General features: G+C 46.1%; 7 protein-coding genes across 7 annotated transcripts; 5 read left to right on the forward strand and 2 right to left on the reverse strand.

Moving 5' to 3' along the window:
- Positions 1-381: 381 nt before the first annotated feature.
- Positions 382-2,145, forward strand: TRUGW13939_10833 (uncharacterized protein; the record flags this gene model as incomplete). The annotated part of the gene is made up of 1 exon (XM_035493943.1): positions 382-2,145. The coding sequence occupies one exon, from the start codon at positions 382-384 to the stop codon at positions 2,143-2,145; it is 1,764 nt and encodes a 587-aa protein (XP_035349836.1).
- Positions 2,146-2,594: 449 nt separating this feature from the next.
- On the reverse strand, positions 2,595-4,271 carry TRUGW13939_10834 (uncharacterized protein; the record flags this gene model as incomplete). The annotated part of the gene is made up of 1 exon (XM_035493944.1): positions 2,595-4,271. One exon carries the CDS (start codon positions 4,269-4,271, stop codon positions 2,595-2,597), a length of 1,677 nt encoding a protein of 558 aa, XP_035349837.1.
- A 330-nt stretch (positions 4,272-4,601) lies between these two features.
- TRUGW13939_10835 (uncharacterized protein) lies at positions 4,602-6,248 on the forward strand (the record flags this gene model as incomplete). Its single annotated transcript, XM_035493945.1, has 1 exon — positions 4,602-6,248. The coding sequence occupies one exon, from the start codon at positions 4,602-4,604 to the stop codon at positions 6,246-6,248; it is 1,647 nt and encodes a 548-aa protein (XP_035349838.1).
- A 1,209-nt stretch (positions 6,249-7,457) lies between these two features.
- Positions 7,458-7,892, forward strand: TRUGW13939_10836 (uncharacterized protein; the record flags this gene model as incomplete). Its single annotated transcript, XM_035493946.1, has 1 exon — positions 7,458-7,892. The coding sequence occupies one exon, from the start codon at positions 7,458-7,460 to the stop codon at positions 7,890-7,892; it is 435 nt and encodes a 144-aa protein (XP_035349839.1).
- A 2,037-nt stretch (positions 7,893-9,929) lies between these two features.
- Positions 9,930-10,925, forward strand: TRUGW13939_10837 (uncharacterized protein; the record flags this gene model as incomplete). Its single annotated transcript, XM_035493947.1, has 1 exon — positions 9,930-10,925. One exon carries the CDS (start codon positions 9,930-9,932, stop codon positions 10,923-10,925), a length of 996 nt encoding a protein of 331 aa, XP_035349840.1.
- A 406-nt stretch (positions 10,926-11,331) lies between these two features.
- Positions 11,332-12,441, reverse strand: TRUGW13939_10838 (uncharacterized protein; the record flags this gene model as incomplete). Its single annotated transcript, XM_035493948.1, has 2 exons — positions 11,332-12,255; positions 12,322-12,441. The coding sequence occupies 2 exons, from the start codon at positions 12,439-12,441 to the stop codon at positions 11,332-11,334; spliced, it is 1,044 nt and encodes a 347-aa protein (XP_035349841.1).
- Positions 12,442-13,297: 856 nt separating this feature from the next.
- On the forward strand, positions 13,298-15,478 carry TRUGW13939_10839 (uncharacterized protein; the record flags this gene model as incomplete). The annotated part of the gene is made up of 4 exons (XM_035493949.1): positions 13,298-13,401; positions 13,457-14,174; positions 14,227-14,410; positions 14,463-15,478. The coding sequence occupies 4 exons, from the start codon at positions 13,298-13,300 to the stop codon at positions 15,476-15,478; spliced, it is 2,022 nt and encodes a 673-aa protein (XP_035349842.1).
- Positions 15,479-15,990: the final 512 nt, after the last annotated feature.

Below are 15,990 nucleotides of genomic sequence, written 5' to 3' on the forward strand. Positions count from 1 at the left end.
GCTACAACACTGTAAAAGTTCCTTTTTTTCCTTTTCTGGACTAGCTTTAAACAGACCATTCCATTTTTGGCTAGAGCTATATATTTTTATGGATTTCTGAGGCCTGAGACTATATAGGAGAGGATAATATACTTAGGAAGCTTACAAGAAGCCTGTAGGGAAGCCTGTAAGCTGGTCATTGAGGCTATATAGGGGGGTTAACAACATACTGAGGAAGCTTGCAGGGTGGCCTGCAGGCCTGCGCGCACAGATTAGTGAGGCTTAGGGGGGTGGGGTTATATATATATATATGAATCCTTCGCTCCACGGGTCTTTGGCGTTTATACGCCACAATATAGTGCTCGCAGTATTAATACATGTACTCCGTACTCGTCCGTACTTATGGATTTCCACCCCACCCCTCTGGCTTTCTCCTTCCAAGGCTTTCACCGGTTCTCCCTAAAAAATTTCAAGCCATACTCTCTAAAAAAATCATTTGAATTTTACGATCCCAATGGAAGGCAAAGAGAGAAAAGAAAAGGCCTGTACGACAGCTTCCGCAGTAATCAGTCTGGTGTGTTGCGCACAGTCTGTCTTCAGAACGGTGAGATTCTTTATGAAAATGATTATCGAGGACTTCGCAACCGAATCATCCAACTCAATGACACGGTCCTATTGGAACAGTATATCGCACGATACCCCAGAGCGGCTACAGGTCCTGGAGAGGTATACTACCACGACCCTTTCTTCATCGCTGCTGAGTGTGGGAGTACCGATGCTCTTCGCCTTCTTTTAAATGTCCATAATACCGACCCTACTCAAAGGAAAGCACCCGATAAACGAGAGTTATTGGATCTTGCCTGCCAGAACGCCCACATCAACACCGTACGTTTCTTGGTGGACAGTGAGCCTCTACTAGGAGATGTTCGCGCAGGAAATCAATATGGGGACACAGCACTACTGTCAGCTGCAGCTTCATTGGAGCGGTTTCGTTACGAAGATTGGAAAGATAATGATCTTAGCGAAGAATGGATTCGTGATCGATTCGTTCGTAGCGAAGACATCATACAGCTGCTACTTGACAGAGGAGCTTCTGCTCGTGACTCCAATACCTCAGGATTCTTCAGAGAAGAGTATGATGTACATAAGTCACAGCCGCGGAACACTGTTCTGAGTCTTGCTGTTTCACGAGCCAGTCCTGGTTTGGTAAAACGGCTCATTGACGAAGGGGCCGATGTACACCGAAAAGACTGGTATTTGCGCCTGCCTGATTCCAAATTTGGAGGAAGCGATATAGACGCTACAGATGTCTCGGTTCTTCATCTGGCTAGCTCGTATTGGAATGTGGCAGCGATCACAGTTCTGCTCCATAATGGAGGTACTGAACTGCTGTCCTCTCCAGATAGTATTGGACGCTTACCTATCCATTGGGCGGCTGCTGGTTGTATGTTCCATAACGAACATACCATTCCTGACAACGAACTCGATTCACGAATCATTGAAACATTTAAACTAATCTTAACCGGCGGCCTTGATATGATCAATGTTAAGGACAAAGAAGGAATGACAGCTTTATTTTACATGATTGGAAGCCATGCTGGGTGTGGTATCGGGCATTTGCATCTTCTTACAAAATTTTTGCTTGAAAAAGGGGCAAATGCTGACCTACAGAATAACAAAGGACAGACCGTGCTACATATATTGGCTTCCAATTCTATGACTGGCGAGCCTATCAACGCCGCCTTCATAGACCTCTTACTTGCGCATGGAGCCGATATACACCAGACTGACATGAATGGCGATACTGTTCTTCATCTTATGGCAAAAAACTTACGCCAAGTTGAAGTGACCCGAGCCGTAGTTAGCAAAGGCGCGAATGTCAGAGCTGTTAATGCCAAAGGAAATACACCATTTCATGAAGTTGGATTAGGATTACTCCGGAGTCGAGTGTTTCGACGACAGAAAACGGAGATTGTGACTTTAGAAGACAAATTGAAAGCACAAAATGAGATGGTTGCGGTCCTTCAGGACGGAAATGGATACAACAATGCCCTTATGGACCAACCAAATGTAGCTGGAAAAGCACCACGACAATTACTTGAAGAGAGACGGGCTCTGTGGCAGGATATAGAGTCAAAATCATCACGATCTGTACGTAATCAGTAGGTCAAAAGGCCTCAAGCCACATGTCAAATTAGAAGCTTTTGGAAAGACGAAGGATAATCCAAGGATAAGGATTGGTATCTTCTCTATGAAAATTATAGTAGAAGTTTTTCCCTCGAAATTATCAAGATTTATGACGGGACAACTTTTCAACTATTGTGTAGAGAAATACTCGGAAAGTCTACTAATCATTATATCGAGAGTTCTGCTTTAGCGTAAACTCTAAAATGTAATTGAAATATCTAAAAGCAAAGGTCTTTTGACTTCTAACTAGCACGTTGTACGGCTCTATTGATAGATAACCCAGGTTCTCTATATATATACTCCTGACACTATGGCTGCCCAGATGTTTTGCAACATTGCCAAGTCATCCCAGAAACTGCAGAACCTGACCTCCGCCACAGCTGAACTATATAAGCTACAACCGGACTCTTCAAGAGCATTACCGATGATCATAACTGATACGATGACATGCGACTTAATCGTTCCGACTCTTCTAGACGCCACTTGCTTCGTGTTTCCTCCTTTAGCTGCTGAGCTGTCTTGCCGTCTACATTTCTTTCTTTCATCAAGTTAAGTCCATCACTGGCTTCTTCCAGCACTTTCATCATTTCGTCTTGTGCCTTGATTTTATCATCCAGCGAAACACCATGCCATTCAATATTGGGTGGCTCCTGTCTGTAGGGGAACACCCTGCCCTGTGCTGACTGGTGCAGCGGTGTATCACCTCTTAAATTTTTGACCGCCACGCTGGCACCACCGTCGAGCAGAGCACGTACGGCTGCGACTTGACGCAGGTTCATCGCCATTTGGTTGAGCGGAGTATTTCCACGTGCATCAACATCGTTGACGTTAGCACCATAGGCTACCAGTGCTTCTATTATCGCTGGGTCTGTGGCTTCACCGTTCTGTGTGAACGCTAATAAATGCAACATATTGCTACCCTCTTGATCGCGTATACTTCCATCTGGTCTATAATCAAATAAGGTCTTTAGAACGGCAAAATGATTGTTAATGGATTCTCTGAAACCACGGACTGTATACCACAAGGCATTAAATCCTTGATGGTCTCGAGCATGGACAGTCTCTTGATCGATGGACAATAATAACTTGATGGTTTTGGTTACATGTGGAACAATTTCGTTGCGAGGAAGCATATAGTGATGTGCCGTGTTATCAGCTCCTCGCGCAGCCCAATGAAGTGGCAGGCGACCAGCGCTATCGCTGGACAAGACCATTTGTGCAACAGTGAATTTATCCCCAAGATAATCAAACAAGGCCCGGATACCATTACTGTTTGCATAAAAACTCGCAAGATGAAGTGGAGTAATACTCTTTGCTATATTCTCATCGGGCTGGTTTAAAAAGAAATGTGCCTCGTGCGCGGTTTTGGTGTGCACATCAGCTCCCTCGATAATGAGTCGTTTTAATAACCCATAACTGGCCCTAGAAATAGCTAGACTGAGGACTGTGTCTGAGATTTGTTCTTTCCTAAGCGAAGACATCAAAGAATCTCGAGCGGAAGCTCCTCTATCCAGCAATTGATTCATAAGGTCTTCAGAGCGGGCATGTTGGGCACAAATTGTAGAGTCATCTTCATCGGAGCCAGAAGGCAAACTAGTGAAGGAATATGCAGCTGAAAGCAATGGGGTACCACAACCCATATCCCAGTTCCAAAAATCGGCCTTGGCGTGGAGGGTCGCCAGGGCAGGTTGGGTATCCAAAAGAAATAGAGCCGTCTCAACCCGAGCGCTTAAACACGCCACATGAAGCAGCCGGAATTGTCGTAGATGAAGTGGAATCATGTTAGTATCGGTTAAATGATTCTCATGATGCTTAAGAAGCATGTTTAGAGCCTCAGTACTCCCAGAATTCGCAGCAACGTATAATGGATCCCAGTAGTATACCTCGACATGGCCATGGGTAGCATTGGCGTCATTTTCGAGATATTGTGCTAACTTAGTCACGTCGTTATGTTGCACAATAGTATTTAGAAGGCTGCCATAAGGTTCTTCATAGAGCACCGCGCCGTCATCATCCACAACCCCTACACTGTATGACTCCTCGTGGAAATCACGGTAGCGTTGATATTCCGATATTAGTGGTATTTCACCAGTTTGTGTAGACATTTTGTATTCATTTACCACACTGGGGAGGTAAGACTGTGTGAGTGGAAGAAGTCAGGGAGAAAACTGAAAGAAGGCGGGGTTAGCATTATGTTCCCTTAACTCAAGTCTGGCGAAAAAGGGCTAGATGATTTCGGGCAACCAATCGGTAAAAATAAGCCAAGTTAATACTGTAATGTATTATATGTATTCCACAACCTCCTGTGTTCCATAGCAGCTACGACAGTCAATGATATTTTTTTGCAGTCCTTCAATTCTGGTATCACATACATACATGCCACTTACCAACACGCCCATCTTGTCATATCGATGAATTGGGTGATAAAAAAAAATATGGCATACAGCGAATTTCATACTGCCGACTCCTTTGATTGCGTGCCCGCTGCCTTTAACACCGACGGCACTGCGCTCTACGATGGAGAATACAACGGCCTTTTACGGACAATCATTAAACGCAATGATATGGACAAACTGAAACAATATGTACTCGGTTTCTCCAGGCGTTTTCTGTCGTGTCCAGCGGAACTCACATGGTGCGATCCATTCTGGATGGCTGCATCATACGGAAGCACCGATGCTCTCCGTTTCCTCCTAGAACAATATAACGCCGTCCAAGCAGACAAAACGCCTCTCAACCAGCGAGGATTTTCTCTACTACATGCGGCATGTCGTACGGCGAATGTTGATGTAGCACGATTCTTTTTGGACAGCCAACCTCCTCTTGGAACAATAAGTGCTAGAGACGAAGAAAACGAAACCCCACTTCTGTCTGCCGCATCTTCGCTAATTAATCTGGGTTTTGGGGACGCGAGCAATGGAAACGCGGATGATGGGGCTGATGTATACAAATGGAATATTGATCGTATATCCCGCGCCGAGGAGTTCATAAACCTGCTTCTCGACAGGGGCGCTTGCGCTCAGGACAGCAGATTTCCGAATAACGACGATGACATGAAGTCTCAGCCACTTGAAACCGTTCTTGGAATGGCTATTTCCCGAGGAAGCTATGCCTTGGTCAAACGACTCCTTGATCAAGGTGCTGATCCATACATTAAGCACCACTTTGACTACAATATTGTTATGCGCTTTGGGCACCACCATGACTCATTCAAGGACGTCAACGTGCTTCATATGGCTGCCTTGTACTGGAATGCAGAGGGAATCAAAGCCCTGATTGATCACCATACTAACAGCTACACCGACCTGATTTTCTCCCGCGACAGCAATGGCCACCTTCCACTGCATTATGCAGCTGTAACACAAAGTTTCAGCGAGTGCACAAGGCCTGACATCAGCTCACGACTTGTTGATACATTCAGGTTGCTTCTCGGTGGCAATCCCGGTGCCATAAATGCTCAGAATGAACAGGGTTTGACGCCCCTATACTATACGGTTAAAACCCACGGAACTTGCAACGGAACTATGCACCTCGAGCTCGCTGTCAGGGTTTTGCTAGAACATGGTGCTGATGCTGCTATCTCGGACAGTGATGGCCGAAACACGCTACATTTGTTAGCTTTTAGCGGTGCTGGGCCTATCAGCATCGTTTTGCTTGATTTGCTGATAGCTCATGGTGCCAATACTAACTATGCTGATAAAGATGGAAACACCCCTCTTCACATTATGGCTATGAATCTACGACAGGCGCACGCCGTTAGATTTCTATGCAGCAGAGGTGCTGACATCTCTGTTATAAATACTAATGGTGATACGGTCTTTCATAAAGCGGCAGAAGGTATTTTTTTGCCGCATAGGAATCTGGAAGGGAAGTATGGGGGAGTCACAGTTGCGGGAAAAATTTCAGCACAGGATGAGATGATGGCTGTTCTACAGACAGCTTCTGGTGGAGATGAAATGATGAATCAACCAAATAACGCTGGCAAGACACCGCGAGACCTGCAAGCAGAGACAAGGAGCAGGTGGCAGGCACCAAAAAGAGGAGCGTTCCGTGGGAGAGGAAGGGGTTATACAAGGGGTTAAGATGCCTAAAAAATGAAATATACATTATGTGAAGCCACGGTTTTGTTTGATATTTACCACCATTGCCGCGAGCTTTAATGTTAATATTAGTACTGTAACATTGAATTCATAGACTCTGTTCATTTCTCCTCCATATATATTTACATATTATACTTGCAATATTTGTAGAAACTAATCATCTATGAATAAAATAGGGCATCACCAGCTTCAATGTTATGTGTATACGGCTATCGCCGTCTTCAATGAAAAGAGGGTTTACATCAATTGATGTAATTAAACATAAATATGATCCATATAAATGATAAAATGATAAAGGTTTTTTATTGCTTGATATCCCAAGTGCCCCCTACACTTGTGCCCCCTACACTGTTCAAATGTTTAAAATGCCTAGTGTCTAACATGTGTAGTGGACATCTGGAGCCCGTCAACTTGTTTCCTTATATAAAGACCCCTCCCATTCCCTTTACGTTTTCCCCTTAAATATTCTAACTTTCAATGGTCACGATCTTTTCTTCAACATAAATCCATTACAAAAAGTGATCTAACCCACAATGAGATACAGTGAATTCCTTGTTTTTCAACCCTATCGTTAGCACAGATGGGACTCTCCTCTACGAGAATGATAATAGAAGCCTTCTGCAAACCTATGGAGAAATACCCCAAAAGTGCCCTCGGTCCAGGAACAACATACAGAGATGTTCCCTTCTGGGTTGCTGTGGCATACGGCAGTACTGATGTTCTGCGCGTGCTTCTTGACCTTTATCAACCGGATCCCACGAAAACCCAGGCCCTCGACACCCGATGATTCCTGCTGCTAAATGCCGCTTGTGATCACGCCGAGAATGAGATAGTGCAGCTTTGCTAGACAGCCACCCTCCCCTTGAGACGGTGCACGCCGGGGCGGATATCCACACCCGGCAGCAGTACAATAACATTGGAGATGGTTCTGGTGTTAGCGGATGCGCTCATGGCGTTACTGCCCTCCATATAGGGAGCTACTACTGGAATTCGGAAGGAATAAAAGCCGGGGGTGGCGAAATTGATGTGGCAGATATGGTATCTGTGCGCGATACTAATGGACGCCTCCCATTGCACTGGGCGGCTGCGGGCCCCGGGATTTTCCAAGAATACCTTCTTCCTGGAGATAAATTACTTCCCGAATTATACATATATTTAGACTACTTCTAGAAGCTAATCCCAGCACTATCAATGTCCGGGGCCATCGGGGCGCAACTGCCTTACATTACACCGGGAGGGACCATGCAAGCTGTGGCAGCAGTGGGCAATTTCTATGTGAAGGCCCCCAGTCTCCAACATAATAAGGGACAGACTGTGTTACATATACTAGCGGACTGCTCTCTGGGCGGGGAACTTATCAAACCAAAGCTAGTTGATATGTTTGTGGCGTATGGAACTCAAGTCAACCATGCGAATATAGACAGCACTGCCCTGCATATTATGGCCAGAAATCTGCGTCTGGTGAACGCAGTGCGGGCTCTGCTCAGCCAAGGCGAGGATATCAATTGTATAAATATGAAAGAGAATACACCTCTTCATGAAGCCATGGAGGGCAATCTTCTATCTCGCCAGACAAGGGAAGGGGAACTTGAGCGCGTAACTCTCGCGGACCGGATCAGTGCTTAAAATGATTAGGGTTTTGCAAGAAGCTGGAAGTTTGATGGACCTGCCGAATGAAGCGGGTATGGCACCACGACAATTGCAGTCAGAGACAAGCAGTAGGTGGCAAGCAATAGAGGAATGAAGAAGAGTATATAATAGATAATACTGTTATAGTAAATGCTATAACTAATTATATTAGATCTAATATTCATACTAATGAATTAGGTGTTGGCTTTCCTAGATCTTAACATACTTCTTAAGTATTATAAAAATAATTTAACTATTATTGATATGATTTTACTTTAATAATAATTATTTTAGCTATTAAATGTGGCGTGTCTAAATGGCCTTGTACCCAGCTAGATGCTAAGATTAGAGTATGAGATGAGATGATGAAAGTCTTAGAGGAAGCTGGAAATGGGCTTGACTTGATGAACAAAAAGGAACTTGGATGGCAAGACACCACGACAACTGCAGGAGGAAACGTGAAACAAGTGGCAGGAAGAGCAAAATCGATTGAGTAATATCGATAGAAATCTTGTCTCTAAGATGGCAAGATATTGATACCCAATTAGCATGACCCTGGTTCAATTAGTGGTGTTATGAACTGTCAATGAAATATCAATACAATGCTTAGGAGCACTAAATATAACATTGAATTTTCCAGGCTGAACCTTTTCGCGAGACTTCCAGATGTCCTCTTAGGTTAGGATAATAATACGGGCTTTTATGACACCTTCAGCCTGTCTGTTAGTCTGTATATATTGTATCAAGGTTTTAAATGCCATTAATTCTGTTCTAATAGAGCCTTTGACAAATTCTGCATTTAGTTATCCCACTTAGCAAATACGCGGTCCACGGGCATTTTTGTCTGACAACGAATTGGCGTACTTCAGAACCTCATCAAAGCGGGCACTGATCTTATTGATGGCCTCATGTGTGACTAGGGCCGATTCAATACCACGCGATTCATGTTCTTCAACTTGCGAGTCTGCATCAACATTGGCTTCTTTCCCCTTTGCCCAATTTGCTGCATCTTTCTTAGTAACATATCTTCCACCAAGAGCATCAAGTTCAGCGCGGCTGCTTGTGTCATTCCTAGGGCGAAGTGAATCAATCACCGCTCCAGGAGTATAACCCTTGGCAATTTCACTTTAAACTAGACCGCAGATGTAGCTATTCCGTTTATGGGCATCACTATACTCCAGTGAATGACTATGGCTTGTTGAGCAGCCTTCCAATCCCCATACTTCCACGTGGTCGGCGAATTCGACGATTTTAAGAGACACATCACATGACTTTGTTGCCTTTTTGGTCGTCGTAACACGAGTAGACTCTGTGACTCTTTCAGGAGTAGGCCGCTTAAAACGACACTCGATGTATTTAGTAGTATATGGATATCCTGGAGTCGGGTGCCTGGTCTTTGTGACTGAATACACGTTGTCGATTAATCTCCGCCCGAAAAAGGGACATGTAAATTAAAGAAAAGATCACGTGCTGGAATGACGTCGTGGGGGAAATGTGCTGATGCAGTAGTCATTGACGTCGTAGTCCATATTTAAATATTATTTGGTACTACGTACGTAGTAAAATTGCAGTATAGAGAGGTTGGAGAGAAGCTTTTTTGATAGCTTAGCCTGCACCTTTTAATGCGGGCTAGAGCCAAGTTGTTGGTTCACAAACAAAGCAAACACTGCTAGTGCACACCATCAAACAGCATAAACAATGCAAAATTACCGGAAACGCACTAGTTGGGCTACCGTATCTCCGACAAATATCGGACCTTACAACAATATATGCGTAGCTGTTGGTTAGATGTTGGTTGGATGTTTGTCTTTTCTACGATGATGGACGACATAAAAGGGCCTGCTCGACCCAAAATGAGAGCTGATGTTTTCAAGCCAAGCATTATATACCAAATCCATTGATTAGGACTCACTCGCAATCGATTGGCCGACGTTATTATCTATCGCCTTGGGATTCACTTTTATGAACTCTACCCTACGAGCATTATCATCGGTCTTCCGCCAAACCCGACTATTTAGCCAACAGTCAACTGCAATGTCAACCAGTACCATGAAAGCAGTGGTGCTCCACGCCCACGGCGGCCCGGAGGTGCTCAAGGTCGAGCAGCGAGCCATCCCCAAGCCCGAGGCTGGCCAAGTGCTCATCCGCGTCAAGGCATTCGGGCTCAATCGCTCTGAGATGTTCACTCGCCAGGGCAACGGTCAATTTTTCAGCGTCAACTTGCCCCGAATCTTGGGCATTGAAGCCACGGGTATTGTCGAGCATGCCCCCGGCGGCGAGTTTGAGAAGGGTCAGATTGTCATGACTGCAATGGGGGGTATGGGCCGTCGGTTTGACGGCGGATATGCTCAGTACACGGTTGTGCCTACCAACCAGGTACAAGTCATCACGACGCCAACGAAACTGGGTTGGGATGTTCTCGGCGCCATACCGGAAATGATTCAGACAGCCTACGGCTCAATCACAAAGTCATTGAGCGTGAAAAAGGGCGACCGTGTCCTGATCAGAGGCGGTACAACGTCTGTTGGTCTTACGGCAATCTCGATTGCCAAAGAACTAGGTGCCCATGTAGCCGCCACAAGCCGAAAACCCGAACGCGAGTCCCTCCTCCGCGAATATGGTGTTGACGAGTTTCTCGTCGACGACGGTGCCATTGGCAAACAGATCAAAGACGAAAGCCAGAAATTCGATAAAATCCTCGAACTAGTCGGTGCAGTGACACTGCAAGACTCCTTCCAGTGCGTTGCCCCCGGCGGCACCGTTAGTTTTACCGGGATCGTCGGCAATTCCCGGCATATTGACCAGTTCTCGCCTATGGAAATTATGCCCCGGGGAACTTATCTCACTGTCTATGGTGGCTGGGCCCCCGAATTTATGGACACTCCTCTGAACGACATTGTTCAAAAGGTGGAGGCTGGCAAATTCAAGATCAAAGTGGGCAAGGTGTTTAATATTGACCAGATTGCGGAGGCTCACCAGTGCATGGAAGCTAACGCCGCCGAGGGCAAGATTGTAATCCTAACTGACTAGGATGTATATTATTGGGAATTTTTGGTCTACTTGAAATTGATGTGACGTTTGCCTTTGGTGGTTCATAACGATCAATTGATCAATGACGGGCATAAATTCATTTAAATGTGAGATTTTAGCCGCACTGCTTACTACATGTAAATAATTGTCGACTTTGTTTGGAACAGGATAGACCACAGCTTGAAAATATTTAGTCGTATAAATTCATATTCTCGATAGAGAAACTAGTTATATGTTCTATCTGGCAAGAAGTAACCCCAGGGAAAAAAAGAGTGCGGGTATTGGAAAAGTGAAAAAGAAAAATCGATGCAGATAATGCAAGGATTTATCCTAAAGACAGCTTTTCGGTGCATGAACCAGCATTTGTGTGGCTTGTTTCACCATATTCTGACGTCAATTACTATGTCTATTTGCTGCGCTTGTAGATCTTGTCGAGGAAAGCAGAGAAAACCTCCTTCTTCAAGCCATCGGACTCGTCAACGGCAGAGATCTTCTCACGCAACTCACCAACGCGCTTCTCTTCAAAGTCCTTGTAGCGCTGTTCAAGCTTGAGATCATTGTAGAGAACCTTGACCTTTGCCTCTAGGGCAGCATCTTTGCGGCCGTAAGCCTCGTCGAGAAGCTTGCGCTGCTCGGGGGTGACAATCTCCAATGCCTGGTTGATGAGCCACGAGCATTTGTTGTCCTGGATATCGGTGCCAATTTTGCCAATGGTCTCGGGAGATCCAAAGCCGTCGAGGTAGTCGTCTTGGATCTGGAAGTATTCACCAAGAGGGATCAGGATGTCTTCGGATTGTTTCAAGTTCTTCGGGGTGGCGAGCTGCAGATAGTGCAGAGCGAGGGTCACGGGCAGGTAGAAGCTGTAGTAGGCAGTCTTGTACTTGACAATAAACGTGTACTTCTCCATGGAGAAGTTGTCCAAGTCGACCTTGTCCTCGGGCGCAGTGATGAGATCGCACAGCTGTCCAAGCTCGGTTTGGAAGGTGGTGTCGTGGAAAAGCTCGACAATGTCGATGTAGGCGGGGTGGGAGCGAAAGTACTTTTTCAAGATGGTGTAGATGGAGCCTTCGAGGAGGAAAGCATCGTTGATAGCGATCAGGCCAACGCCCTCCTGTCGATACCAGCACGGTTGTCCTCGGCGTGTTATCGAGCTGTCCATAATGTCGTCGCTCACCAGGAAAAAGGCTTGCAGGAGTTCGGTGAACCAGCCAAGCAGAGAGAGATGCTTCGATTCCTCTGCCGTCAGAGATCGACCCAGCAGGATGCTTGCGGTATCTGGCACGGACATGCCTCTGTTCATCTTTCCGCCAACAATGTTGGCTTTGAGGGACTAGACACGCAACAAAGCTGGTTAGCTACCTGCGACACGCACAGGCAAAAAGAGAGAAATACGTACGGATTCAAACCATTTCTGGGCGTTTTCTGGGAGGTTGTATGCTTTGGTCGACTCGAGGATCTCCTGGATGAGCGGATCGACATGGGCCTCAAACTCAGGACGCGAGATGCGGGTAGCCATGTTTGACTGAATTAATTAATTCGGAGTGAGCTGACTTGAAAGGGGACAATGCAATTGATGGCGAATTCGAGCTTCGGACTGGAGCTGCGAGGTTGTTTTCACTGAGAGAAAGAAGATGAACGCTGCCCCTCTCTCCCTTTTTCTAGATTTCTTTTCCGCATCGGGGGTGGAGAAGGTGCAGCCCCACTTGTACCTACTATTGCTTTTCTTGTACTAGCAGGCGATAGTATATATGTAGTTGAAACTTGACACGGCGTTTCACTTTCTGGCTTATTACGAGACTCGGCACTAAGCGAAATCGCTTTCTAGACACAAATCGCACTCGAGTACCACAAATTGCTTCCTGATTTCTTGAAGCACAGAACCCCGCTATGAGCTAAACTTGTTATGGACTAGCCCGTAATCATCCCGACATCGCGGTGTGCCTGAGGCATCAGGCATCAGGCATCAGGTATCAGGCTTCATGGCGCACGCCGATATTAATACTACTACTAGTAATACTATGATAAGTTTTTAACTATCTGTTAGATTATTCATTTATAAGTAATGCCCCTGTAAGGTATAAACAGATGCTTATTCAGCCAAAACCTCGTGGAACCTTCATGCCCGCTTTGGGTTTAGCGCCAGTCGCGTGTTTATTTCGCTGTCTCTTTCCATGTGACGATTGAACGCACCCGACTATCAACAGTCAATTGTCAACATCTGCACTACTTCATATCCAGATTCGCCCTGGTTTCCGCCAATTCTTTGATCGCGAACTCTCCAACATATACGTCGTGTCACAGCGGTTGACGTGTTGGGCAGCTCATCATTGCATTCCTACTGATACGGACCCCTCGGGGAAACCCTCATCAGGATGGTTATGACACTCACAAAAGACGACATAGAGGAGCTTCGGTCCCGGCTCGAAGACTCCGTGATCAAGTGCTCCGAGCGCTGTCTTTACCAGTCTGCAAAATGGTATATTGTCAATGCTTTCGCTACGAATCGAATTCAATTAACCAACTGAGAACAGGGCCGCAGAGATGCTCGATTCACTTGTTCCCTCTGACGAAGATGATACCGACACCAGATCCTCCTCCATGGAAACCGATACCACTCCAACCACCAACCCTTTTCTCCCACAGTTAGATCCAGCAGAGGCTGCTCTCGAAGCACGGGAGTCTCATAAATACCTTCTCGCCAAATCATATTTCGACACCCGCGAGTACGACCGATGCGCTGCTGTTTTCCTCCCACCTACGATACCCCCGGTTCCGCTTTCCACAGTCTCTCCAAATGTCAGAAGCCGCACGTCATTGACCCCGCAAAAGGGAAAGGGTAAAGCTTCAGGGACGCCGAGTTCTAGAGGGGGCCATGCTCCAGCGCAAAGTCCCTACCCGAAACTTAGCCAGAAATCCTTGTTTCTAGCTTTGTACGCAAAATATCTGGCAGGAGAAAAGCGAAGGGACGAAGAGACAGAGATGGTGCTTGGACCTGCAGACGGTGGCATGACTGTCAACCGTGAATTACCGGACCTGGCGCGGGGCTTAGAAGGATGGTTTGCTGAGCGAAGAGAACTGGGTCTGGAATCCTGTGGCCAAGGGTGGTTGGAATATCTGTATGCCGTTATTTTATTGAAAGGCAAAAATGAAGAGCAGGCAAAAACATGGTTAATCCGCAGCGTTCATCTTTATCCATTCAATTGGGGCGCTTGGCAAGAATTGAACGACTTGCTGCCGAACGTTGATGATGTGAGTTTGGCCTTGGAAATCCTTCGCAACTGATTCACTGACCACAATATAGCTGAAACAAGTGGCAGGAATGCTGCCTCAAAATATCATGTCCTGGGTATTCCAAGTACACTGTAACCAGGAACTATACCAGGTCAACGAAGATACCCACCAGACGCTCAATGAACTCGAGAATATCTTCCCAAACAGTGCATTCTTGAAGACTGAGCGAGCTCTTTTATATTATCATTCGAGAGGTACTACCCCTACTTTTCGAATGAACCATAGTACAATGCTGACATTTTGAAGATTTTGAAGAAGCATCTGCAATATTTGCCGACATTCTTGTAGAGTCACCACACCGTTTGGATGGTCTCGACCATTACTCAAACATCCTCTATGTAATGACCGCGAGACCACAGCTTGCATTCATCGCACAGTTAGCCACTGCAACCGACAAATTTAGACCAGAGACTTGCTGCGTAGTCGGCAACTACTACTCGCTCAAGTCAGAACACGAAAAAGCCGTCATGTACTTCCGCCGGGCTCTCACACTCGATAGAAGCTTCCTGTCAGCTTGGACTCTCATGGGACACGAATACATTGAAATGAAAAATACACATGCCGCCATTGAATCATACCGCCGCGCCGTCGATGTGAACCGGAAAGATTACCGAGCATGGTATGGTCTAGGTCAAGCATACGAAGTCTTGGACATGTCCTTTTACGCTTTGTTCTACTACCAACGTGCCGCCGCTTTACGACCCTATGATTCGAAAATGTGGTTAGCAGTGGGCACGTGCTACGCTAAGATGGACCGTCTTCAGCACAGTATCAAAGCCATGAAGCGTTCTCTTGTTGCAGGAGCATACTACGAACATGCGGCGGACAGTGCAGATGCCAACCACCCCACAGGCCGCAAGATTCTCGACCCAGACACTCTTCACCAAATCGCCACTCTCTACGAACGGCTGGGAGACGACGAGGAAACTGCAGCGTACATGGAACTGACGCTACAACAGGAAACGGGAGAAGTAGAGCGTCCTGACCCAGGTTCCGACGACGACGATGATAAAAACTCGGACAACGGCGCTGGAGCTGCTCGTCGACGCTCTGATGACGGTGACGTTGAAGTCGTAGGCGGCACTGGTGTTACTGCCACGACATCAAAGGCACGCCTATGGCTTGCTCGATGGGCCCTCAGACATGGCGATCTTACCCGTGCAGACCAGCTGGCTGGCGAGCTGTGTCAAGATGGTATCGAAGTTGAAGAAGCAAAGGCTTTGATACGAGATGTCAGAGCAAGGAAAGAAGGAGGCAGATAGACCACGATGCTGGCTAGTATTATTCTTTTCCTTTTTTACACATATTACTGAAAACTTAAACTGGCGATTTGCATTCTTGGCGTTAAATGTGTGTTCGCAAGAGGGGTTTTCTTGAAGCGAGGAAAGAGAGGGGAGGAAGTTTCATAGAAACTTTAATGTACATCATGAAGCAAGCTGATGCATGGAATGATTGATATTGAGCGTCCAACAACCCCCGTCCAGCTAGATGTCGTATCGTAACGAAGTGAAGAAACGAAAAAACAAACGAGTCCTAGAAAGCCAAGCCAAGCCCTCAAAAACATCAATCAATCAAGAAGAGAGACTCCCAACCATTTTTACCCGCCGCTCAAAACGAATGCAAAAGAGGAAAAACCGAGAGCAACCAATTCATTTCCTGATGCTCTACCCTTCCAAGTCAAATAAAAGCCGACGATGGGTATGCCAAGCATGTTTCACGAGCTGAATCTAAAATCCCAAATCTTAGAAACAAAAACAAACGAGTCAGATAGAAA

Source organism: Talaromyces rugulosus, chromosome VI (genome assembly GCF_013368755.1).
Source record: "Talaromyces rugulosus chromosome VI, complete sequence".
NCBI lineage: Eukaryota > Fungi > Ascomycota > Eurotiomycetes > Eurotiales > Trichocomaceae > Talaromyces > Talaromyces rugulosus.